The 26,989-nt window shown below is 37.0% G+C and overlaps 1 protein-coding gene across 1 annotated transcript in view; it reads left to right on the forward strand.

Moving 5' to 3' along the window:
* Positions 1-26,989, forward strand: part of HPS1 (Hermansky-Pudlak syndrome 1 protein) — a 455,504-nt gene that overhangs the window by 234,541 nt on the left and 193,974 nt on the right. The window contains exons 9-10 of the mRNA XM_090374645.1: positions 181-209; positions 12,129-12,272. Of these exons, the coding sequence (XP_090230771.1) occupies positions 181-209; positions 12,129-12,272 (173 nt within the window). The remainder of the gene's footprint in view (positions 1-180; positions 210-12,128; positions 12,273-26,989) is intronic.

Below are 26,989 nucleotides of genomic sequence, written 5' to 3' on the forward strand. Positions count from 1 at the left end.
CTTATAATCCAGCCGAAATGACTTTAATTATTATTACTTTTTTTTTTTTTTCACAGCATCCAAAATGTATATACTCATATATACTAATTTTGCTTTGTTAATTGTGAACTAAAGATAAATTTTTACAAGTATATTTTATAATTGTTTATTGTGATTTATTAACTTATTCTCGTGTTTCAGAGAAAAGAATGACTGTGCCAAATTTTGCAGTAAGTTTAACATTATACCTTTTACATTTATGACTTTTCTAAGTATATTATTAATACGATAATTTAATTTTTAATGTAAAAAATGCAAAATATATATTTTCTGAATAAACATGCAAATTATTATTATTATTATTAGCCATATGGTGCAAGGAAGCCTGAGGCTTATGCTGCACCAGTCAAAAAAAAAATCCTGTGTTACCCTGTGAGAGAGAGAGAGTGAGAGAGAGAGAGAGAGAGTCAGAAGTAGAAGGGAATCACTAGGAAAGCAAGAAAGAGAAGAATGATGATATCTAGCTCAGGACCCTGGGTTTGACAAGCCCATACTCACCAGTGAACCCCTGGGGTAAATGTTTACAATTTTTAATTTTTGTGTATATTAATGATTTACTCCCATTGACTAAAAATCCTATCCATATTTTTGCTTTTGAAAGTTTCCTACATTGCACTTTTCTGTTCAGAAACCCATGCTGTGTACAGACAGTTGCAACTTCTTGAATATTTACGAGAACAGGTTAAAGAACAGGTGGTAACACCTGTTCTTTAACCTGTTTAGAATCTATTGCTATTAAAAAAAAATTCCCTGTAGTTTCATTTTTGAAACTGAAATGAAATCTCTCCATCTCTACTGAATTGTCATACATTCATTCACACATGAGCAAGTCTGAAGAGAAGTGGAGGACAGAAGCTTATCAAACTCTGGCAGGCAGCTAAATGATTTTGTAATAACTGAGAGCAAATTGGAGGAGAAATTGTTGAAATTGAACATAAGAAAGGCACCTGAAGTGGATGGGATCTATCAGTTATATTAAAGGAAGCTGCAAAGGAAGTAAGCAGACCCTTAGCCATAATTATGAAGCTTTCATAATTATGGTTTCAAGCCTTTCTTGGGCTTCCTTGGAGGTCCCCATGGACTGGAGATATGCAAATGTGGCCCCAATTCTTAAAGGGGGGGGATCAAAGGATGACACGAGTAATTACAGACCTGTTAGTTAAACTTTTGGGTTAGGGAAAATAATGGAGTCACTGGTTAAAGAAGCATGCAGGATCATCTAGACAAGACTGCAGTTATAGTTCAGAGACAGCATGGGTTTGCTAAGGGGAAGTCTTTTCTGACAAATTTGATTGGATACCATGACATGGTCACAAAGGAACTGGATGCAAAAAATAATTTTGATATCATATATATATACTTAAATTTTAGGGAAGATTTTGATACTGTTGCACATGGAAGACTGATGTGCAAATTGGAGCAGTAGGGCAAAGTATGGTTGATTGGGAGAAGACAGATTGGTAATCAGTGGACAATGTTCTTTGTGGATTAATGTTTTTAGTGGAGTCCCCCAGGGTTCGGTGTTGGGCCAATTACTGTTTTCTGTATTTATCAATCATATTGATGAAGGTATATCAGGGTTGATGTCTAAGTTTACAGATGATAAGAAGGTTGGCAGGATTGTTAATGACAGTAATGATAGTACACTGCTGCAAGAAGATCTAGAAAAGTTGAGCAGATGGGCTGAGAGGTGGCAAATGAAGTTTAACATTGACAAATGTAAAGTACTACATATGAGTAGGAGTAACCCCAGAGTATTAGCATTAGTAGAGGCATATGATGCAAGAAAGCAAGCTTATGCATCGTCAGAAAAAAAAAAAAAAATGCTCCTATTTCACACCTCTGTTCATTCCAAATACCTGCCCAGCTCAGCCTTAAATTTATTTAGGCTATCAACTTCCACAACAAAAGATGGAAGTCTATTCCACCAACCAACTACCCGCTGGCTAAAGGCAATACCAACTGGGTGGTACTACACTTAGGGTAGTGGAGAATGAAAAAGAACTGGGGGTAATCGTGCAGTAACATATGAAGTTTTCTGATCAGTGCAGACAGGTGCCAGAGCTGCTAATGAAGTCAGGAATTTTGCCCGCAGTGATAAGGAGATGATTATCCCTTTGTATAAGGCAAAGGTCAGGCCACACCTTGAGTACTGCATGCAGGTCTGGAGGCCTCATTTTAGGAAGGATGTAGAATTGCTAGAATGAGTACAGAGAAGGGCAACAAGACTGGTGAAGGAAACAAAGGGGTGCCCTTACAAAGAAAGGCTTAAATTCTGCAAATGCAGCACATGGAGACTGCAAGGTGATCTAATTGAGGTGTATAAGGCTTTGAATGGTTTGAGCTAGCTCAATGCTGATACAATTCTTCCTCTTGCTCAGATTACTCACCTGAGGAGAGATAAATTCAAACTGAGGAAAGACAATTGTAGAATTGATGTGTGGAATTTTACTGTTGTCCAGTGAGTGGTTGATAGTTGGAACAAACTTCCATCTGTTGTAGTGGAGGTCAACAACTTAATATCACTGAGTTTAAGAAGTAGTTGGAATTTCTGGACAGAAACAGAGGATAAGTTATGGAAGATATGGATAGTTTATTGGATGGTTAGATAAGTCATGGATAGTTTATTTTGGTGAACTAATTCTAGTTCATCTTTCAAAATTTGAACTATTTCAAGTTCTAGCTCTGTTATAAGAAAAATGTAACTTATTGAGTTCCCATTCATTTAAAGAGCCATGACTCTATGCTAAAAATAGACCTCATCACACTGGAATGCCGCTACTGGTTTATACTACACATTGGTAATGTTCTGTAAATAATTGATTATTAAAAATGAGATATTGCATTCTATTTCATAAAATTTTCCATTTTGGTCCCTGAATCGAAGGGTTCCTTCTTAAATGAATTTTATTTTCATTTTGTAGTTTCATTATTTAATTTAGTTTTTTTTTTTATTTATTAAATTACTTGGATACATCTAGCACAAGGGGCAGCTTCCCATATAGGTAAATTATCACCTGGAAGGCCAAGTTAAAGACAGAAATTAAATTTTATAAAATTAGAATGGAAAATATGAAAAAAAAAAAAAAAAAATACAAATAAATATGTGCAGACCGAGAGAATATGTCAATTAATTTCTCCACATTCCTTAGAATCTATTAATATTTAAAACCGTTTTTTTTACTGCATTTGCTGCTACCTGCAAGGATGTACACTCCCGCCTAAAATTTGAGTCGAATTTCATTTTTTTAAGAATAGGATCAACTTGTTACCAGTTTTTATTAACTATTTTCTGTTATGTAGAAAAATCAAAAAAACTTAAATTTCTTAAAATTAAGAAATTCTAAATTGTATCGCCTGTCTAAAGGGTTTTATATTTTGTAATGCTGTATACATGTGTGGCTAAGGATGAAAATGCCGAGTTTCTGTAGGAAACAATAGGCTGAATAGGAAATCCAGTCTTGTGTAATTTTACCTGACAGAAAAGTGCAGGAATATTGTATGTTCTGGCCTTCAATTCCTTTAACTGAGCCATAGTAATGTAGTAATGGATTGATAATGGCTGCAGTTTACTTTTACTTCTAACAGAGTCTCTCTACTTTGTTTTATAGACGTTTTGTTTTCTGCTGCATGCATTTTCTACAGGTACTACTTCCATGGGCACTGTTCATCTGAATTGGCTTCTATAATTCCTGCTCTCTCTTCCAAAGCAGTGGGAACATGTGCCGCAACCAGTCAACATCCTTTTACTCAATCAACTGCAAACTCACAGAACCGGCTTTTCTTTTTACTCATTTATTCAGTTTTATGGTATAACCTTCCTTCATACATATTTCTGAAAATTGCAATCTACAGAAGTTCAGTTCTAATGTCAACAAATAACTTCTTTCATCTTTTCAATCTCCAACTGATGCATGGTACTGCATGCTATAGGTTCTAATTTCTCTTGTGTTTGGGGTTTTCTTTTAATTTAAAAAAAAAAAAAAATTGCAGGAGTTGGAGAAAATCATGATTTCCAAGCTTAATTTTGATGCAGTGCATATGACTGCTAATGGTCTAATGATTTGTTATTTAATTTCTAAACAAATAATCAAAAATTGTTTTTGTAAAGCTGGATTTATTCAGCCAGGTGTGGAAAATATCACAGAACGTAAAGCAGCACATAGTGGTGCTGACAGGGTATACCAGTAAACCATTATTACACAAAATTTTGATCAGTGGATGAAAATCTAGTGAAAATCTTCTGATGATAGGTAATATATCAATAAAAGATAAAGCTATGAATTATGCCAGATAAACCTGACTGAGGAAAATGAAAATTCAGATAATGAGAATATCGCAGTCCAGAGAGTTATGGCGATCAGAGAAATTAGAAAAGCTCTTGAAGTTAATGGAGGGTACTTGAAGTTAATGGAGGGCGCTGAATCTCTTTAAAAGTTACAGCTGTCAGTTACAGGCTCCGCAAAAACGATAAGTGTTTGCCTTTTATTTGCATGATTGTTATTTTATATTGTACTTAATACGTAGTCATATAGTTATAGTTACGCTGGTTATTTTTTATTTTTAATTTAGATAAAGAGTTTTTGTGGATTTTACTTACGATAGGTAAAACCGTTATTTCGTTCCATTTTTGTAGCCATTGTTTTTGGATATAGTGGTAGGGAATTCAAATTTTTTTAATTGAGGTAGCTAGGTAGCTCTAACGCATAATTATATAGTAATACGCTTCACTGTTTCTATTTAATAGTTTCTATTCAAATACTGTTGACATTTAATTTATTGATTTTATTAATTTAAACTACCATGCCCCAGACTAGAGCAGCAAAGCAACGGGCACAAAGTGGCAGGAGTGCTGTGACTCGGGGGAGAACTGAGGGGGGCAATTCTCCAACGCATCACAGCCTAAAAAAATGTGCAACTTGTGAAATGTTTGCCGAACTCTCTGGAACGGAACATGATATTGCCATGGGGGATGTCTTTGTGTGTGCGCGATGTAAGGAGTGTAAGGAAATGAGGCGACAACTCAGCGTTGTTATGGGCCTATATGAGAGTTTGAAGGACAGGGTGGATGCCCTCGAAAGATCTAAATTGAGGGGCCCATCAGGCTCTCAGCTGCCCACATCAACGCCAGAGCTTGCACTTGGTCATCACGCAACACAGCGGCAACCCCTAAGGCAGAATGCGCTGGTCCCACAGGAACTAGTAGTTGTTGGTGACTCTATTGTCAGGGAAACGGGGAACATCCTTTGTAAAAAGGATAGGTGGAACAGGACCAGGGTATGTCTGCCAGGGGCAAAGGTTGATGATGTTGTAGAGCGAATATCATCTTTTAAGGGCACAAAACGTGATATAGTTGTACACGTTGGCATTAATGATATTAAGAGTAGGAGACCGGCGGAATTACTCAACAAGTACAGGTCACTGTTGAAAAAAAGCCGTGAAATAGGGTTGAAATTGAAAGTGTCTGCAATTCTGCCCAGACACGATAGGAGGGAGTACATGATGAGAGCCTTGTCGATCAATTCGGCCCTGGAAAGATTGTGCAAGGCTCAAGGGGTAGAATTTTTTTTCAGCCTGGACTGTACTTGTTAACAGGAGAGATTGCTTCTACAGGGATGGGATACACTTAAATAGAAAGGGTGCAAGAATATTTGCTGATGCTATCGAGGCAGTGTTAGGTGGGTCGGAAAACTGCTAGTTTGGGGGGATACAAAGACTAATAGTTTAACAATAACCGCAGGCAGAGGTGAAGGTGATTCTTGCACAACTTCTATTAGAATAAGAAGTGACCTGGAGCGAGGGGTGTTGGGGGTTTCAGGGACGGATGGCAGTCATCATGGAATAGTTGGGTATATGGGATGTGTTAGGGTAACAAGGAATAGGCATAGGAGCATGTATGCTTGCATGTATACCAATGCTAGAAGTATAGTAAATAAATTTGATGAATTTGAAGTGTTGGTCAAGACATTAAAGGCGGATATTGTTGGGATAGCAGAGACGTGGTGTCACAAAGATATAAGGAATGCAGAACTGGAATTTGGGGAGTACAATGTGTACAGAAAGGATAGACAGGACAGAAAGGGAGGGGGTGTTATGCTGTTAATTAAGAAAAACATAAAATCAAAGGAAGTGCACCCAGTTAATATAGATGAACAGTGCTCTGTTGAGTCAGTTTGGTGTGAGATAAGCACTGCGAAAGGAAAAATAAGAGTAGGAGTGTGTTATAGGCCTAATGACTTGAATGAGTACAATGAACAATTGTACAGAGAAATAGTGGGCCAGTAAATCAGAATGTCTTATAATGGGGGATTTTAACTTCCCAGATATTGACTGGAACTTGTGGGTTGGTCACTCACACACTAGTCAGACTTTTGTGGATTTATTGGATGATTGTTTTCTGCAGCAGCATGTTCGAGAGGCAACCAGAGAAAGTAACACTCTTGATCTGGTTATCAGCAGTGATCATTCGTGTATTAAGAATTTGCAGATAAAGGAACCACTAGGTGGCAGTGATCACAGTGTGCTGAAGTGGGATTTACTCAAAGAGGTAACTACCGTCAGGGGTAAAGGAAAGGGTTTTTGCTTCCGTAAAGGGGAGTACAATGGTCTCAGACAGTTTTTAAATTCTGTACAGTGGGATCAACTGACGATGTTACAAACAGTAAATTCTAAGTGGGAAGCATTCAAAGAATTAATCGTGGAAGCTACTAGACTTTAAATACCGATTAAGAAATATCGTTCAAGGTTTAGGCCTAAATGGTTATCAAATGAACTAATGAGACTCATGACAGAGAAGAAAAATGCATGGGATGCATATAAATTATCAGGTGACGCAGAAGCCTGTGGCAGATATAAGCTAGTCTGTAATCAGGTCACAAAGGAGGTTCGGCAGGCGAAGGCGGATTACGAGAAATCTTTGGCAAAAGATGCTAAGAAAAACAGCAAGGATTTCTTTACTTATATAAACTCTAAAAGGAAGGGGATGAATATGATTGGTCCACTTGACATCGATGGTTCGACTGTTGATGATCCTGCTCAGATAGCAAACAAACTGAATGAGTATTTTGCATCTACATTCACACGTGAGGAATTATTACAATTTGAAAATGGAAGAAGGTTATCAAATTGTAGCAGTGTGCTTAATGATTTTGTAATAACTGAGAGCAAAGTGGAGGATAAATTGTTGAAGTTAAACATAAGAAAGGCACCTGGGGTGGATGGGATCTATCCAGTTATTTTAAAGGAGGCGGCAAAGCAACTAAGCAAACCCTTAGCCATAATTATGAGAGCATCCTTGGACTCAGGGGAGGTTCCCACGGACTGGAGATGTGCAAATGTGTCCCCAATTCACAAAGGTGGATCGAAGGGTGACACGAGTAATTACAGACCAGTTAGTTTAACTTCTGTTCCGGGTAATATAATGGAGTCGCTGGTTAAAGATGCATTGCAGGATCATCTAGACAAGACTGCAGCAATAATTCAAACACAGCATGGGTTTGTTAAGGGAAAGTCTTGTCTGACAAATTTGATTGGTTATTATGATGTGGTCACAAAGGAACTGGATGCAAAAAATAATTTTGATATCATATACTTGGATTTCAGGAAAGCTTTTGACACTGTTGCGCATGGAAGACTACTGTACAAATTGGAGCAGAATGGTATTAAGGGTAAGTTGCTACAATGGATAAAAGGATGGTTAAGTGGGAGAAGACAGAGGGTAGTAATCAATGGGTGCTGCTCTTCGTGGACTAATGTTATTAGTGGAGTCCCACAGGGTTCCGTGTTGGGTCCACTGTTGTTTTGTGTATTTATCAATGATATTGATGAAGGTATATCAGGCTTAATGTCGAAGTTTGCAGATGACACAAAGGTTGGCAGGGTTGTTAATGACAGTAATGGCAGTGTGCTACTGCAACAGGATCTAGATAATTTGGGCAGATGGGCTAAGAAGTGGCAACTGAAGTTCAACCTTGACAAATGCAAAGTACTGCATATGGGTAGAAGTAACCCCAGAGAAACGTACCAACTGTGTGGTACTACACTTAAGGTGGTAGAAAATGAAAAAGACCTGGGAGTAATTGTGCAGTCAGATATGAAGTTTTCTGAGCAGTGCAGACAGGCTGCTAGGGCGGGTCATGGGGTTTTGTCAATGATATATAGGAATTTTGCTAGCAGGGAAAAGGAGGTGATTGTCCCTCTGTATAAGGCAATGGTCAGGCCACGCCTTGAGTACTGCGTACAGGTCTGGAGGCCTCATTTTAGGATGTAGATTTGCTTGAGCGTGTACAGAGAAGAGCAACACGATTGGTGAGGGGAATGAAGGGATTCTCTTACCAAGAGAGGCTTAAGTTCTGCAAATTGCAGTGGCTGGAGACTAGGCACCTGCGCGGTGATCTGATTGAGGTCTATAAGGCCTTGAATGGGTTGAGCACGCTGAATTCTGATGGGATCCTTCCACTTGTTCAGATTACCAACCTACGGGGACATAAGTTCAAATTAAGAAAGGACAGATGTAGAGTAGATGTGCGGAAATTTGCCTTTAGCCAGCGGGTGGTTAATTGCTGGAACAAACTTCCATCTGTCGTTGTGGAAGTTGATAGGTTAAATAAATTTAAGGAGGAACTGGACAGGCATTTGGAGGGAATGGTGTGATTTTTTTTTTTTTTTTTTTTTTTTTTTTGGCTGATGCTGCATAAGCTCCTACACTTGCTTTCTTGCATCATGTGCCACTACTACTACTACTACATTAGAACTCAAGTTTTTAAAAGTAGGGGCTACAAATTATAATATTTGATTGCTAATTAAATAAAAATTTAATTTTTGTTTTACACAACAGACATTAGCCATATTTTTTAAACAATAGATGAGTTTATAATGTGTTTTTTATGTTCACTGTTTATTAAATTTGTAATTTTTTTTTTTTTTAATTTTTTTAAATTGCTGTTTTCCTGAAATTATTTAAAAAAAAACAACAGTTGGTCTCTGGATAGGCAAACCAAATTACAACAGCATAAGTTGGCAGGTAGATATAAATGTTGAGTGCTATTCCATCATTGCATAGTCTGAATTTATTTTGAAAGGATATTTTACTGTTCATAATTTTAATCAGTTCTGTAACAGTATAGAGAGATGGGTAGGGACATCTTAAATGTTATTTTGCTATTAAATATAGTATGCATTTTAAATGACATTGAGGGCCTATTCAAACTTAGTTATGACAGACATATATCTCATGTATGGACTTAAAGGTTGTATTGTGGCCAAGACAAGACTACGTGGAAAGATTTCCAAATTGTCATCTGCCAGATAATAAGGCATTTCAGAGAATAGATGGACATCATGAAGATAAAGAATTAACTGAATGAATTTTAGATAGTGATAGATGATTAAGCACCAGAACTGTTAGGTTGGAAGAGTGGGATTTGAATTGCATAGAGGACACTATGACAGTATCTGAAAGATAGCAGTAGGCATAGGACATGCAGCTGTTTGGAGAATTTACAGAAACAAAGCAACTTTATTCATATCTCAATCAAACATTACAAGGCCTTATTGAAATTGATTTCCCACCATGAGATGCTTTTTAATGAGGTTGCCTTAACAAGAAATGGCATTATCAATTTTCATAACATTCATGGTTGGAGTAGAAGGGAATCTACATGCCATCATCCAGTCAAGGCAGCACAACCTCAATATAATATTAATATATTGACAGGAATTATTGCCAGATTCCTAATTAGTCTTTTTGTTTTGCTTGTATGATTAACTGAAGAATCACATTCCAATTTTTTTAAGGAATTATTTAGGTGATATACTAAATAACATTTCTTTTGCTGTCTAATGTCATGTGTGGTTTATGCACATTGATGCACAGCCTCTAAAATGAGGTTGGACATCAATGTTCATTAAGTAGCTGCTAACTATTTGAAGGCCTGTTTGTGTGATCCGTCATTCCATGGATCTGAAACCATTTGATTTTTATGTGGCCAGGATCATTCATTATTTTCGTGATACCTGCTGACAACATTGAAATTGTTCACCAACATGTAGTATAAGATGCCAGTAAATCTGAACAGTACTGGTCCTGGGTGGCAGGCAATTGTGACAGAGCGATTTCTTCTGAGCTTTCACTGCGATATTCTAAAAAGTGAAACTAGTTTTCCTCTCCTTAAGAATTCTTTTATTTAGTAGCAATTCATATCAAAAGCACTGGTAGAGAGCAAGAAACGAAACTAACCTTTCTTTATTTTTCATACTTATACTAACTCCTACTAATCTTTGGTTGGTCACACTAGGCACTGTTCCTGCCTCCCACGGTGGGGCCAGAAACCTTGGCAGAAAAGTTAATCTGCCAAGGGCTGAAAGGAGCTAACATGGATTACGGAGAACGTTATCCATCTGTTGAACCTCACGACTCAACTTTTTTCAAGGACAGAGAAAAATGACTTTGACACTTACCATCCCAAGAGACAAAAAACAGAAGAATCCAAAAAGGAATTGTCACTAATAATACATTCCCAAACAAGTCCTGATAGGTGCACTTTCTCATTTGCTATTCAGAAATGTCTATAGAATCCTGCTGGATCACCTAAAATGGTGAAAAGACTGCTCTGGAGATTTACTTATAGAGACTATAAATAGTAGACACTCTGCAGCCCTACTCAAAATATCAAACTTTGTGGATATTCCTGTCACAGTAACTCTTCATGCCACCCTAAATACCTCTAAAGGCATGCTGTCTGAATGAGACTTAATAAATGTTTCTGAAGAGGAATTAGCCCAAGAACTACAAGAACAAAATGTTGTCAGGCAAAGAGAATTAAAATCAAGAATGACTGTGAACTGATTTCAACATGCGGCATTATACTGACCTTGTCAACACCAACCCTTCCAGCTACAGTTAGGCTGTATATCTGAACCGCCATATCCAACCTTATATTCCTAATCTGCTCAGGTGCTTCAAGTGCCATGCTCAGTCAGTGTGTAGCGGGTTTCAGTGTGCCCAAACTGTGGATCCAAGTAACACACACAGACAGAATGCACAGCACAAACACCAGTTTGCCCAATTTGTAAGGGTAGCCATCCAGCTTACTCAAAGGTTTGTGAAACCTGGAAAACAGGAAAGAAAATACAAAAGTATAAAATAGAAAACAGTGACTTACCATGAAGCAAGGAAACAAATTTTACTGATTGTACCCAGATACGCATATGCAGCTGCAACATAAAAATACAAATCGGAAGGAACTCAAGCTGAAGTATCCTTACCACCAGCTACATCCATTTCCGACTAGGTTTGGGTTGTTCTGGAAAGTCTGCAGCAGTCCCCTAAAGAACACGTAAAAGACCAAGCAAATAATACCTCAATCACCATACCACCAACTATTATTTCATCACATTCAGATAACTACAGTCTGAGAAGTGCTAACCCGCAAAAGACTTTAACCACAGACATGGAAATCAGTGATACCACCAACAATGATGAAACCGTTCTAGAAATTCATGCTGAGGAAGTATAGATACTCCATAACCCATTTTCCTGAGAAAAGATAAATTAAAATTGGAATGCTATAAACAGATTGGCTCTAAAAAGCAGTCAGAAATACTTTCTACTTCTAATGCTAAATAATGGAATTGTAGAGGTCTCCATAGCAACATTGACTATATGTGTGTTGATCAGGTAGGTAGTCTTTTCCTTCATGTCACTGAGGGTTATGTCGGATCTGTTGTGTGGGAGCATCTTCTGTGTTCTTATAGCATTGTTTCAGGACAACTTGTGGGTAGGGATCTTAGTATGACCCGAGGCTCTTCTAATACAGTATTTTTTCTCTGATCAACTGGTAATTCTTCACTAGCTTCTGATGTATTATCCTAGTGACCTGGTCATGCCTCTGAATTACTGTGCTGGCTGATCATCTTGTATCCTACAGTAATGTGCTGTATTTTATGTAGTTATTATTATTATTTGAGCAAAAGGTAGTTTTTTCCCCTAAATTTTGTTCAGAAACATTTTGCAGTCCTGAGCATATTATTATTATTTTTTTAATGTGAATTATTCATAATTTTCATGCATTTATGTTTGTTTCTTTTAGCGAGCAAAGCAGAATGATTACCAAAAAATGAATAATATCCATCATCTTCTTGTGTTCTTGAAATCCAGATCAAATAATGTAGTACCCCATATGATTCATACAATTCCTGTTGCCAAGGGCATTATCATGGTTATTGTTAGCGAGGTGAGTTGAAATGAATGCTTATTGACTGATCATAATTTAGGTGGTGAAGTGCATGGATGTGTACATTCATGGTTTTTTAAATTATACCAACAAAATTAAAGGGATTGTTTCTACATTACAAATCAAATAAGAAAATTCATGTAAACATGTTTAATTCTGAACAGTTGTAGTGCTATGGTTGTTTAAATTTAAAAAAATAGTAAATCAAAAATAATAAAAAAAGAATAAGTAATCACATGTAGTATGAATAAATATTCTACTAGCTATGTGCATGCTTAATTTTATTATTATTATTTTTTGTTGTTTTATTATTTTCATTATTGTTCAAAATGCAAAATTTCATGGCTATTTTTTAAAATTCAAACAGCCATAAATCTGTAATAATTCAGATTTGGATACAAGTTTATTTGAACTTTTATTCTTGTTTTGACATGTACTAACACCCTGTATTTTCCACAATGTAATTGAACCTTATTGTTACTGTGTAGATAAGAATGTTATTTAGAATATTGTTACTGTGTAGATAAGAATATTATTCAGGTAATTCAAATGTACTTTCAGATACATTTGAATTACCTGAATATAACTACAGTAAACCCCCGCTATTTGCGGTATCTGTATTCGCGGTCGCTGAATTAATATAAAATGAAACCTAAAAAAATGTGAATTTTAAAGCGCCGTGAACTTTTTCCGCCATAAAAAACATGGGCGTGGCTAAAATTATCTTTCCCGGTCAAAACAGCGCTCAGTCAGTGGGGGGGAGGGGTGAAAAAATCGCGAGCGTGGATGTTTCTCGCTAATCCTTGTTCAGTATGTGTTATGCCCTTGTCATGGAAGGTTTCGTCGTTTGCTTTTAATTTATATGCTTATAAATTGAATGAATTTATCAATTTATAAATTGATATGCTTACAAAAAGTGATAAATCTACTGTTTTGCAGTGTAAAATAGACTTTTTTTCGAGTGTGTTAATGGAAGAAAGTGACTTTATTGTGGACAAGTTCTTTCTAACCCGTACAAAAATATGGCTATGAATAACAAGGGAAATCTGGTCTGACGACTCCCATTTCCAGTTATTTCGAGCGGATGGGATGGTGCATATCTGCCGGAAACTTCAAATTGAAAAGGTGCATTCACATAATTATCTTAAACAAGTCATTAGCTGTAACAATAAATGGCTGGATTTCAAGAGAATAAATTTCGGATGGATAGCATTCAGGAAATATAGTCACATACTGAGAAGCAATATCCCAATCTGTCTGAAACGTAAAATGATGAACCAATATATACTCCCCACCATGACAAGGAAATAAAACTTGGGCACACCAAAAGAATGGAAGAAAAGCTGAAAACTACACAGCAAAGAAGGGAACGAATTATAAATCAGACTGCTGGATAAGAAGAGAAATGCAGATTATGCAGTAAACTTAAGTAAAGAACATCCTTATCAAAACTAAAGAACTGAAATGGACTTGGGCAGGACACCTAGGTCAAAGACATGATGACAGATGAACTAAGAAAAAACAAAATGGTACCCAAGAGGAGCTAAAAAGAAAACCTGGAAGACAACAGTGAAGATGGCAAATGAAATTCAAGAGTTCATGGGCAGTAAATGGATGGAAACACTTTGCTACCTATTCCTGAGACCAACTAACTCAGCCATGGAGTGAAAAAAGCCCATTGAAGTTTCTCGAGTCATCGATGGGATTCAAACCCCGGCATTTTCCACTAGGTGTGGGTAGAAAAGGCCCGTGATGGTGATGATACCACTGTGCTACCCATGCTGACTACCAAACCCTACAGAAGTGTTATAATATTAAGGTTAAATTACCGAGGTTTGCCTAAGGAGCAAGCTGCAATTAAGAAATTCATTGAGTTGCCTCTGCAACATGGTGCTGACATTTTACCTGTATTCCCTGATTAAAGTGTTTTGTGGTTGTTACTCTAAATGCCTCAGCAGTGAGATGCAAATCTTACTATGGTGCAGGTTGTTTTTTCTTTAGAAGAAGAAAATACAGTGGAAGCGATAACTTTTAATATGATGAAGGAAGGGGTTCAGGGTAACAAACCCCTTCCTCAACAAGAAAGGTGCATGCATGCAGAGGTGCAAACAACAAAACGTTAGGAATGGAACAAAGTAAACAACTAAATGGGCTGTGTGTGCAGATATGACTGGGAGAGCACGTGCATGAGTGCAAGTATTCAGTCACTAGTTCAGTCATTTTATGTACATGCTCTCCCAGTCATCTGCGTATGCATAGCCTATTTAGTTTGTTCCATTCCGAACGTTTTATGTTATGTTTGCATTTCTGTATGTAGGTGCCTTTCTTGCTGAAGAAGGGGTTAATAAAGAAAATACAGTCAAGCCACTTCCAGTGGCTCTACTGTATTTTCTTCTTCTAAACCATGGAAACCAGTGCCACGGGCCCATTCTCTTTTGTCTTTTTTATATTCTTAAATGGCTGTTCAATGAGATTTCTCACCATGCAATCATTCCAGGAAATCCTCGTCATGATACAATTCTAAACCATGTAATGGAATACCGTTTGAAGTATATGGCCATATGCACATAAAACAAATGAGCCCTTCGCCAAATTTTCAAACAAGATAATGCAAATTCTCTGGAACTTGTCTATGATGTGTACTTTACTAATCGCCGTATGTAACATGTTTGTGCTCCACGTGGCAAGTTAGGAAACTTTGAAGTTGCACTTGATAAATTTTCATTAAAATTTTTTCTCAGTTTGTAATCATTATGTGACTCTTATTGCATTGGCTAAGTATTTTTTATTTAGTTTTTTAGAAACATGCAATATTTTGTATTTAATTTATTCAGCTACTTCTATTCACTGAATTAACAAAAGTATAATGAGCATAGTCGTAAAGTATAATGAGCATACATCATGGATGCTTTTGAGCAACCAGTTATGTCTTTCTTTTGTTGAATCTTAGCTCCTGCTAAACGCACACCCACAATAAGACCTTTTTCGAATTCTGCAAGATCACTCGTTTCCCAGTCCTTCCTTTAGATTACTGCAGTCGAACAGCCTGTGCAGTCTTTGTGCTCAATGAGGCAAAAAAATGTTATCCCAAATTCAGTTTTCTTTGTGATCAGTTTGCAGTTATTTGCATTATTTCCATTTCTTGTGTCACTGACTGTCTTAATACAATGCTTTGTATTTATTATTTATTTTTTTCTGCTAGTGTTCTTGTAGAATTACTGTACTATCCTTCAATTCATCCGAGATTTTTACTGCATTCAACGTAAGGTTATACAGTTTAACAACCAATCTTTTTTTTTTTTTTTCACTACCGACCGCTTATTGTATAACAAGTAGACCTACAGCTTTTGCTGTGTTTACCTTTGCTTCTGCCTCTTTAACTTCTAAAGTAGAAACTAAAAATTAAAGTGGCGATGTGAAACCCGGATTAGGTAACACCCATATTCAATGGATGTCCTGTTGGTTTTCATGTTGGGGCCTCATTCAACAGTTGCTGAAAGCAATTGTTCCTTTTTACTAAGATTTTTTTGTACACACCTATTGTGGATACATTATATATGTACCAAAATTGTGCATACCCCTATTGTCTTCTTGATCTTTATTTTTCCTTTATCTTTACAGGTTTACAAGGGGAGTTTGAAATGTTCTTCGCCTAGGTCATCGTCATCAGCAGTTTTCCATCCATTGCAGGATGAGGCCTCTCCAGCAAATTTCCAGTTTTTTCTGTTTAATGAAATGGCAATCCATTTGCTATCCATGAACTTGTTAATTTCATCTATCCATCTCCATTGTTGTCTTCCAGGTTTTCTTTTAGCTCCTCTTGGGTACCATTCTGTTATTTTCTGAGTCCATCTGTCATCATGTCTTCGAGCTATTGTCCTGCCCAAGTCCATTTCAGTACTTCAGTTTTTATAAGAATATCCTTTACTTGAGTTCGTTCCATTCTTCGCTGTGTAGTTTTCAGCTTCTTTCCATTCTCTTGATGAATGCCCAAGTTTCACTTCCATAAGTCATGGAGGGGAGTACACATTGGTTCATTATTTTACGTTTCAGACATATTGGGATATTGCTCCTCGGTATTGACTATATTTCCTGAATGCTGTCCATCCAAAATTTATTCTTCTCTTGACTTCCAGCCATTTATCATTATTACAGCTAATGACTTGTTGCAGATAAGTATATGACTCCAACTATTCAATTACTACTCCTTCAATCATTTAACCCTGGGGGCTCACATCTGGTGAGTATGGGCTGGGCACACCCAGGGTTCTGAGCTGGATATCTTCATTCTTCTCTTTCTTGATGATTCCTACTTTTGACTCTCTCTCTCTCTCTCAAAATCAGTCATTGTGTAGCCATCTAATATTTGGGAATAAAGGAGATAATGACAAGGTTAATTTATGCGGATATGATTAGAACATTTTGGTGGGATGGCCCATCTTATTCTGCACCACCTTAAAAAAAAGTAATATTCGTAGTGAAACCTATTAGATATTGTTTGATTACAGTCATTTTGTTTTTCGCAAAGCAAAGTGATTGCGTCAGATAATGCTTCTATTCCATCAGACAGTAATTGCAAGGTATTTGATCAGCCGTTTCTATAAATAAGGCGTTAGAAAAGTATACAAAAATTTGTACATGCTTATTAGTACTGTTAACAAGCTCTCCTGTTATAGTGCGTTCGCCGGGAAACCTTTATCACCTAGCGATTAAGACAATCAACTATTACAATTACTCAACATTCAAGTGTATATAAAATGGTTTTCCTGACGAACTCATCACTAACATTAGCATTCCAGGAGGCCTGAGCTTCGATCTGATCGACTAGCGATTTAATTAGGACAAATTAATCTAGTGTTCTAAATTTACTCTGAGAAGTAAAGAGCAATTGCAACATCTAGACGCGCTGTGATTTTCATCCAGAGGTCCCTCTTAGATAAGGGGCCCCCTAAATGACCGCAATTAATGATTCTTTTTTAAAAAAAGATTGTTAAGTGAATTGTGTGTATCTAGAAAAAATGGTCTTGACGTAAATATTAACAAACCAAAAGGGTTTATTTAACATATATGTATACAACTGAGTAAAATATAATTGGTACATAAGTTAGATTAATTGGTATGTAATTGTTAAGTAAACTAACTGGATACAAGCAGTATCTTGCTTTAGCAATATTATAATTTTGTAATGTTCTTCATGTGACTTTTACACTAATTCTCTATCAAGTACAAAATTCTTTGTGTTTGTCATAACATAACCTTGTTCAAACACTAGAACAGGGAATTATATTAACTTAATAGTGTAATTAATATTTGACAATTAAATTAATAAGTGGCACTATCAATTAAACTGAGTTCTAAGAAAATATTCCAATTGTCGGGGTATATTTATATATATATGTGAGGAAAGATGTCTTATAAATGCATTAAAACTTATGCAGGTAATAGGTTCGGCTTTTGGGTGATTTAATACAGTTTGTTATTAAACAATAAGGGTTGTCTTACCCGAAAATATTCTGCACCGCGTCAGTAAGGGGGGATATCTGTTCCAGACATCAATATAGTTCTTTTCTCATCTTTTCCCTCGTATTATTAATTTACCTCTTCTTTACACAATGACAAAAATCGGCCAAAACTATCACTACTCTTTTCTTCCGTCATGTCTTGCTCAAAGTTAACTCTGTGTGTGTGTTATTTTTCCCCTTTCAAATATATACATCTCCGCTTCCCCTCAACTGCGCTCCCTAAGAATTGTCTTATTCTCACGAGTCAACTATGTGGGGGGGGGGGGAGAATTAAATGGATACTGTACCATGCACGGAGTTACACCGGAGAACAGGTGACGTCACTGAGTGTAGCATTACGGCGAGCGCACCCCTGGGGTGTTTGAAATCGAAAGTAAAAGCTTAGCTCTGTCAAGTGACGCTATGTTCGTTGTACAGACTGTGAAAGAAAATATCAGGCACTATTAGGCAAAATTACTTCTTGAAAGTAAGCGAAAGGGCTGAAAAGTGAAAATATTTTTCACACACCTCCCCCTACGGGCAAGAAATTCTTGAGCGCCGAGAATTTCACAAGCCTAAAAATTTCTCAAGTTTCTTTTTAAAAAAAAACGTGTAACATGAAATCTACCGGTGTGAAAAAAAAATGAAGTGACAGACATCTTTCCTCTTACAGAATTCGGATTGTTCTCCACTATGATAAATGGTACCCCAAACAAAAGAAATAATGTGTCTACATACAATTTTCAAAATCTTCTGAGTCCTCTAATAACAAACAACGATAATTTTATGTAAATTTTCACATCCAACAATCCTACCTTGGTTGGGCCAACAACTTGGTCTCCACAGACCTTAAACAAAATCACATACAAGAAAGTCTATTTTCACAAGAGTTAAGAGGTGTTTATCATATATGTAATGTCTATATTGTAGCAATGTTTATTTTATTCAATTATTTCTCTTTTTTTAACATATTGTTTAAATATCGTTGCACTGAATGTTCTCTATGCAGGACAATTGAAGCACTGGAATACTGATAGGATTGTTCATTGTTGGTCAGGGAAAAATACTGGAACTTCTTCTTCTCTAAGAATTCTTTGGTAACATTTCCTTTATATCACCATTGCTCAACACAATAGTATTACATGCAACAAAAAAAATCAAAGAATCAGTATCTATTCTTTTTAACAAAATTAGTATAATATGACACTAGATATACTATTCATTATGACAGTTAACAACTGAGACAACACAAATATTCAATACATATGACATCCTTTTATAATGAATGTATTTAAAAAATATATCAAGCAAACAGCAAAAAAAAAAATATTCTTCTAACAGGTGAACATTTTTTTACTTATTCTATCTTATTTATTTATTTATTTTATTTATTATTATCTTTTTTTTTTTAAAAGAAAAACATAGCAAACATCAACACTAAATGATTATATAATATAAATCCTCAAATATAATTGCAAATTCTATATATTATATTTGCAAGAAGAACAAAAAATCAAAGAATACATTGAATAAATATGGCTGCACGTACCAACTTATACTTGCAATGGTATAAGACTACAAATTGAACTGTAAAAATTTAGGCAGTTATATCAACTAACCAATTGTACAGTTTAACTGTTCAGCACCTTCTGATGGTGGATATCTCACTCACTCTCCAGACAGAGAGAGTTCTTGGCTTCACAAATCCTTAAAGTTTAAGGCCACTGAGTACACTTGTCGGCTGTGAAGACAGCCTAATATTCCTTGAGTGATTTCATGGAGATAGTCCTTCACTATTAACTGGAACACCATGTCAGAGCATGAGAAAGACTAAATGTTCACTACAGTTCTGAATGGGAGAACTTTTTGCATGCCTTCAGAGGAAGGACAACCATCATGCACATAAAAACTGAGACATCCTAAAAAAATATCCTCTAAGCAACTGAGCAAGAAGAGGGTAAAATTAAGTGGATCTCATTTTCTCTTTCTGTCTTTCCCTTTTTTTTTTGTTCAACACGTTCAAATGTCATGTTCACAATCTTTATTCATCGAGAGGGGTGAGGTCTCATGCCCTTTACCCTTTATTTATAGACCTTCCACTCACTTTCTTGTACTTGTTCACTTTCCAAAACTGTCACCTCCTTATTTCCTTTCATTTCTTTTCAAAAAATGGATTTTTCTCTATTTTCAAAACAGAAACACACAAGTCACTGATGACAGATTAACAAGATTCCCCAAAAAAAAAAAGGAATTGGAAACCATCCTCTAAACTTGAAAAAATGAGCTCTGATCTTCTCAATCAGTGCACTGCTTTAATTATCAGCTGTTTGGATTATCAAAGGCAACAGCACAAGAGCGATATCTCAACAGTTTGCTTTCTGTTTTCATTTTATTGTGAAGTTGATATTGTCTAAATATGCATACCATCCAAACTCTCTTTACATTAATCCAATATCATTTACATTTCTAATGTCATACGTGATAAAGTTCCAATTGGTGGATAAATTTCTTTCCAAAAAAAAAAAAATATTTGTGGAACTAGAACTCTGATTTATATTGTATCAAAACTTTAACTCAAGATGAGGCTGAGTATTCTTTTTAAAATGGTACAAGGAAAGATTCTCTTATCTTCATCTAGAATTACGGGTGTTACTATATCTTTAACTCTACTCTTCTCTTTGGAGGAACGACAAAACAAGCAGTGACTGGTCAGAACCAGCCGTCCTCAGGCCACTTATTTCATCCGATCTTCAAAAGAAAAAGCCTAAATACATATATAGATACATTTATTTTTTTCAGAATCTTTTCTCTTATACTGTAATTTTTGCCATGCAATGAGAGAGAGAGAAAACAAAAAGAACTAGGGGGTGCACCCATAAGGCCCTAGTATCCACTGCAACCTTCCTCTCAAAATTGGCCTATACAATTGCAACATGTTTTGTGGAATGAAGGTGATAATATAGGTTCCATAAGAAAATATTTTCCTCAATGGTCAAATTTGAATAAGATTTCTAGTACTTATCTTCCCTTTTTTTTTTTTTTATTTAAACAACTCCTGAAAATAACTCTTGTTTTTATTTGAAATCCTGATTCTCTTTCCATGTTCCCTTCCTGTGTCCTTTAATCCTCTGTGCTCCTGCATCATCCATAACAAAACTGCTGATGAACACAATGATAGAGTTTGATGAAAACTAACCTTCTTTTCCCTTTATAAGTAAAATTTCATGGGTCTGATACTCTAATTAATCAGAAGCTTCTCTCAATGTATCTCTTAGCTTATAATCAAATCATCTTCAACCGAATGCAATATTCATCTCATGACACTATGCATCAATTTAGCTTGATACTGGAATCATCATTCTTGTATAACTTTCCCTTTCCAAGAACTGACTTCTTTTCTTTAGAGACGGAGGAAACATAATAACAAACTTTTCCTCATACTGTTTTCTCTTCCTCACAAATTTCAATTTTGCTTCTTTATAGTTTTAATCTCTCCACGCATCTCTGATAAGACCTGCCAAATCAAAGCCTTTGTCATTATTTGGTGTATTTAACCTCGCGGTAAGTGGACTTCCCAACATCCACTGAATAGTCCTATCTAATCCACTGGGATGATCAGCTTAATCTGCACTTCCATGTTCTTCTGTATTTTGATCTGAAGGTTCGCCTCTCTGCATCTCTGTTTCATGAGAGGAGCTTCCATATCCTGTTCCTACTCTACTGTCAGAAGCTGATTTGGGAATTCTCACTTCATTTTGTGACAGTGGATTAAGGGTTACCACATATGGTGTGTGAGTTACACGACTACGACTGCGCAAATTATAGTCATGTGTCTGTGCTGGCCTATGGGTAGATTCAACTGTCTCTTCAGACTGTTTTATCACTGACGGCCTATTTTGGTTCTCATTTGAAGATATCGTCAAAGGTTCTGGAATAGGTGCAGTTCTGGTTGGCTGCAAATACACAGGTTGGGGGTCTATGGGTGGGATTAAATCACATTCTTCTATTATGGGGTCATCAAAGATCCATGTTTCTTTTGGCACTGTCTCTGTACCAGATTGATCTTGTATTTCACCATCTTCTGATTCCTCTGACTCCTCTACTCTAAGTTCAGGAAACACTTTTCTATTTACTACCTTTGTCAATCTGTCAACATGCACTAACTGTCTGTCCTTTGGGACGTATAAATTCTGTATTTCAAAATTGACTGGAGAGGTCTGATTGATCACACGGTAAGGTCCTGTACTCAATCGAGCCAGTTTCCTCGTGGTACCGGCTTTCACCTTAGGGGTGAAAAGGTAAACAAGACTTCCTACTCGAATATTCTTATCCACAGCCACTGCTGCTCTACGTTGTTCTTGCTTCTGCACTGCTTCCTCCAAATGTTCAGAGACCATTTCATAAGCTCTACGGAGTCGTGCACACATTTCTTCTGAATAGTTCTCTAAGGCTGCGTAACTTGGCCTTAATTTTGCATGCCATAAATCTAAAGGTAACACTAAATCTCTGCCATAGATTAAAAAGTTGGGTGTTTCTTGAGTAGAACTGTGAGTTGCAGCATGATATACAGCCACAGCCAGTGGAACCATCTCATCCCAATCTGACTGGGTCTGATTTACGACATGAGATAATATGTTCGCTAAGGTACGATTTATACGTTCCACTTTTGCATTGCACTGGGCGTGATACTTAGATGTATGAAGTTTATGAATGTTCAACTTCTCACACACTTGTCGCAACAATGAGGACATGAAATTTGTACCTTGATCGGTGAGTATGTATTTAGGAATTCCATGTCTCGCAATCACATTGTTTATAAATGCTGTGGCTACTTCGTCTGCCTTCTGAGTGTGGAGTGGAATTGCTTCAACATAACGAGTGAAATTATCTACAGCTAACAATAAATATTTGTGTCCTCTCAAGGACATAGGAAGAGGTCCTAGGATATCTAATGATACTCGCACCCAAGGTGAATTTTCACTGGGAACTCTCATCAGAGCTGCTTTAGCTTTAGGATTGTAACCTTTACGTTCCATACACGATGGACATGACTCAATGTAGTTCCTTACATCTGAAAATATCCCAATCCAAAAAAAATTCTTTCTGAGTTTCTCCGTCTTCTGGCCGCCAGAAAGAGCGTTCTCGTGGGATGCTTTCAATACCTCTGTCTTTAGGCCAACGGGGACCACTAATTGTTCTGTTGGCTCTTCTCTTGTCGCTCCAGGGTCAGATAAAGTGTAATGATATAGTATTCCCTCTTCAGATAAATAGTAAGAATCTGGGATTTTCGCTGATGCCTGGGGTATTCCTTCCAATTGATCAATTAACTTTTGTAAAACTGGATCTTGTTGCAGGGTTTTAATTAAACTTCTGGTTTGTTGCTGGGGCATCACCAATGACTCCATGGTTAAATCAGCTGATATGGGAGCTACTAACTCAGTTGTTTTAGCCTTCTTTGGCCTTTTTTTTCTTTTCATCCTCTTCTAACACTGGCCTTGAAAGAAAATCTGCATTTGAATGTACTTTACCCGGACGGTACTGAATTTGGAAGTCGTATTCTTGTAAAAGCATGCTCCATCTCGCTAAGCGGGGGGAAGGATTCTTCAAATTGAGCAAATAACTCAAGGGTTGGTGATCTGTTATCAGGGTGAAATGATTGGACACTGAAAAAGGTCTGAACTTTGTTACCGCGAAAACAATAGCCAAAGCTTCTTTCTCTGTCGTACTGTAATTCAATTCTGACTTTAATAACCTAGAAGCATAGGCAACTGGCTGTCTTGTATCTTCATCCATCTGAAGCTCGAGACAGGCCCCTACGCAGTACGCTGAGGCATCCGTTGATAAGACAAATGATCTTGTGAAGTCAGGAAAAACCAACAGAGGTTCAGTTGTCAAGGCAGTTTTCAATTGATCGAAAGATTGCTGCGTGGAACAGTCCCAAACAAAAGGTGTTTCTTTTTTTGTTAGCAAAGTAAGGGGTCTTGCTATCTCAGCAAAATTTGGAATGAATTTTCTGTAGAAACCTGCCATTCCAAGAAACGATCGGACTTGTTTTACATTCCGTGGGGGACGTGCGTCTCGAACGGCGACTAAGTTTTCGAGATTTGGACGAATGCCCTCGCTGCTCACCAGGTGGCCAAGGTAAGAAATTTGTTGTTTACCAAATTCACACTTTTTAGGCTTCAATTTTAGGTCATAGTCTCTCAGACGGAAGACCATCCGCAATTTGGCAATCTGTGAATCCCAGGTTTCTGAAACTACAATTACGTCATCGAGGTAAGCGAATATCGATTGATTTTCCAGGCCAGAAAGCACCAATGACATAGTTCTCACAAACGATGCGACTCCATTACGGAGACCGAAAGGCATGCGTAAAAACTGAAATAAAGATTCACCAGTGGTGAAAGCGGTTTTGTGACGATCGGCGGGGTGAACCTCAATTTGGTGGAAACCACTTTGTAAGTCGAGCGAAGAGAAGTAGCGTGCTTTCCCTAGAAGTTGAAGAATTTCATTTAAATCTGGGACAGGATATGCATCTGAAACCGTTTTCGCATTCAATCTCCGAAAATCAGTACAAAGCCTATATGATTGGTCCTTTTTGCGCACCAAAACAATTGGCGCTGAATATGGGGAGTTGCTGGGTTGAATGATGTTTGCCTCCAAAAGTTCATTCACCTGCCTCCGAACTTCATCTTTCAACAAGAAAGGAACTCTATAAGCTGACTGCTTAACCGGTATACTGTCCGTCAATTTAATTCTATGTTTATATACCTTTGAATTTCCTAGCTGAGCTGGAGACTTGGCAAAAATATCTCTATATTCGTACAACAAGTCTGAGAGTTTATGCTTCTGATCACCAGTCAAATGATCAAGATTAAAATCTTTTAAAGTCACAGGAGATGTCTTATTTTCTTCTACTTCCTTACCTGCAAAAGTAACTGGATTAATTTCAACCCTTTCCAAACTAGCAATACCCACCCCCTTTGGAAGATGCAAAGGCTCAGATGACAAATTCGCCACCAGGACTGATATCAATCCATCGGACTGTATTTTGTCCACTGAACAACGGACAGCTAAGTCCTCATGACAGGTTATAATTAGGCTCTGTTAACACAAGTTGTTCTGTGGAAACAGCAAGCTGGTTACAATATGCTGTCACCACCCTTTCGGAATATCCTGGTAGCACATGTTTGCATGTGAGCTTAGCTACCACGGGTTTAGAACTCATAATTCGTTCCCTAACACCTACTTCTCTTAAACAAATATTCAATGGGATTGAGCGAACCATTTTTTTACCTAAGTCAATTATGAACGAAAAACATCTCAAAACATTTAATCCCAATATAATGTTATATTGTCCAGTGAAATTTCCATTAGCTACCAAAACATTATCTTGAAAACATGCATTATCCAGTTTAATGCTTACTGTAATTTCAGTATGGATGGGTACTACATAACCTGAAACATCTGTTACCGTCAAGTTTGGAGTTCTTGGATTTAGAGATTTATCATGTCTAATTTTATTAAATAAGTCTGTACTTAATAATGTTATGCTTGCCCCTGAATCTACCAAAAATTTAGCCCCAACATTTTGAACTGATCCCATGATCAACGGCAATTGAGAATCGTTATCTAAAATATAAACTCCATGTTGCACATTTTTGTGGTTGGCATACGATTTAGCTCCTCTATAATAATTTTGACCTGGTAACACATTTGTATGACGCTGATAGTCCCTTCTATTTCCTTCAGACATCTGTTTATGTCAGAAATACCTATCTCTATCTTGTCTGTAACTTACATTATCTACCTGGTTAATTTGCCTACCAAAAATCGCTTTAGGGTGAGTTTGTACATGATTAAACTTATTTCTAGGTATTTCTTTTCTTACCTCTGTATAAGAGTTCATATCTGTCCTATTTCGATTATTATAATACATTTTGTTTGCATTTTTAACCCCATTTCCATTAAAATTACCACTTTGTGTATTAACATGTGTGTGTATTAACATGATATAGTTCTACACGTTGGCACCAATGATATTAAGAGTAGGAGACCGGCGGAATTACTTAGCAAGTACAGGTCACTGTTGAAAAAAAGCCGTGAATTAGGGTTGAATTTGAAAGTGTCTGCAATTCTGCCCAGACACGATAGGAGGGAGTATATGATGAGAGCCTTGTCGATCAATTCGGCCCTGGAGGGATTGTGCAAGGCTCAAGGGGTAGAATTTTTTTCAGCCTGGACTGTACTTGTTAACAGGAGAGACTGCTTCTACAGGGATGGGATACACTTAAATAGAAAGGGTGCAAGCATTTTTGCTGATGCTGTCGAGGCAGTGTTAGGTGGGTCGGAAAACTGCTAGTTGGGGGGGGGATACAAGGACTAATAGATTAACAGTAGCCACTGGCAGAGGTGGAAGTGATTCTTGCACTGCTACTATTGAAACGAGCAGAAGCCTGAAAAACAAGATGCAGGATATTTCAGAGACTGCTGGGAGTCATTGCGGTACAAGTAAACACATGGGTTGTGTTAGGGTAGCTAAGAATAGAAACAGGTGCATGTATACCTGCGTGTACACCAATGCTAGGAGTTTGGTAAATAAATTTGATGAATTTGAGGTATTGCTCAAAACATCAAAGGCAGATATTGTTGGGATATCAGAGACGTGGTGTCACACAGATATAAGTAATGCGGAACTGGAATTTGGGGAATACAATATGTGTATAGAAAGGATAGACAGTGGAGGAGGGGTTATGCTATTAATTAAGAAACACATAAAGTCCAAGGAAGTAAAGACAGTCGACATCGATGGACAGGGCAGTGTCGAGTCAGTTTGGTGTGACATAAGCATAGGGAAATCAAAATTGAGAGTAGGAGTGTGCTATAGGCCTAATGACTCTGATGAGTATAATAAGATATTGTACAGGGAAATAGAGTGGGCCAGTAAATCAGAGAGTCTTATAATGGGGGATTTTAATTTCCCAGATATTGACTGGAATTTGTGGGTTGGTCACTCGCACACTAGCAAGGCTTTTGTGAATTTATTGGATGATTGTTTTCTACATCAGCATGTTCGTGAGGCAACAAGAGGGAGCAATACTCTTGATCTGATTATCAGTAGTGATTCTTCATGCATTAAGAATCTGCAGATAAATGAACCACTAGGTGGCAGTGATCACAGTGTGTTGAAGTGGGATTTACTCAAGGAGGTAACTA

This window comes from Mastigoproctus giganteus, chromosome 5, assembly GCF_048544385.1.
Source record: "Mastigoproctus giganteus isolate SK-2022 chromosome 5, ASM4854438v1, whole genome shotgun sequence".
NCBI lineage: Eukaryota > Metazoa > Arthropoda > Arachnida > Uropygi > Thelyphonidae > Mastigoproctus > Mastigoproctus giganteus.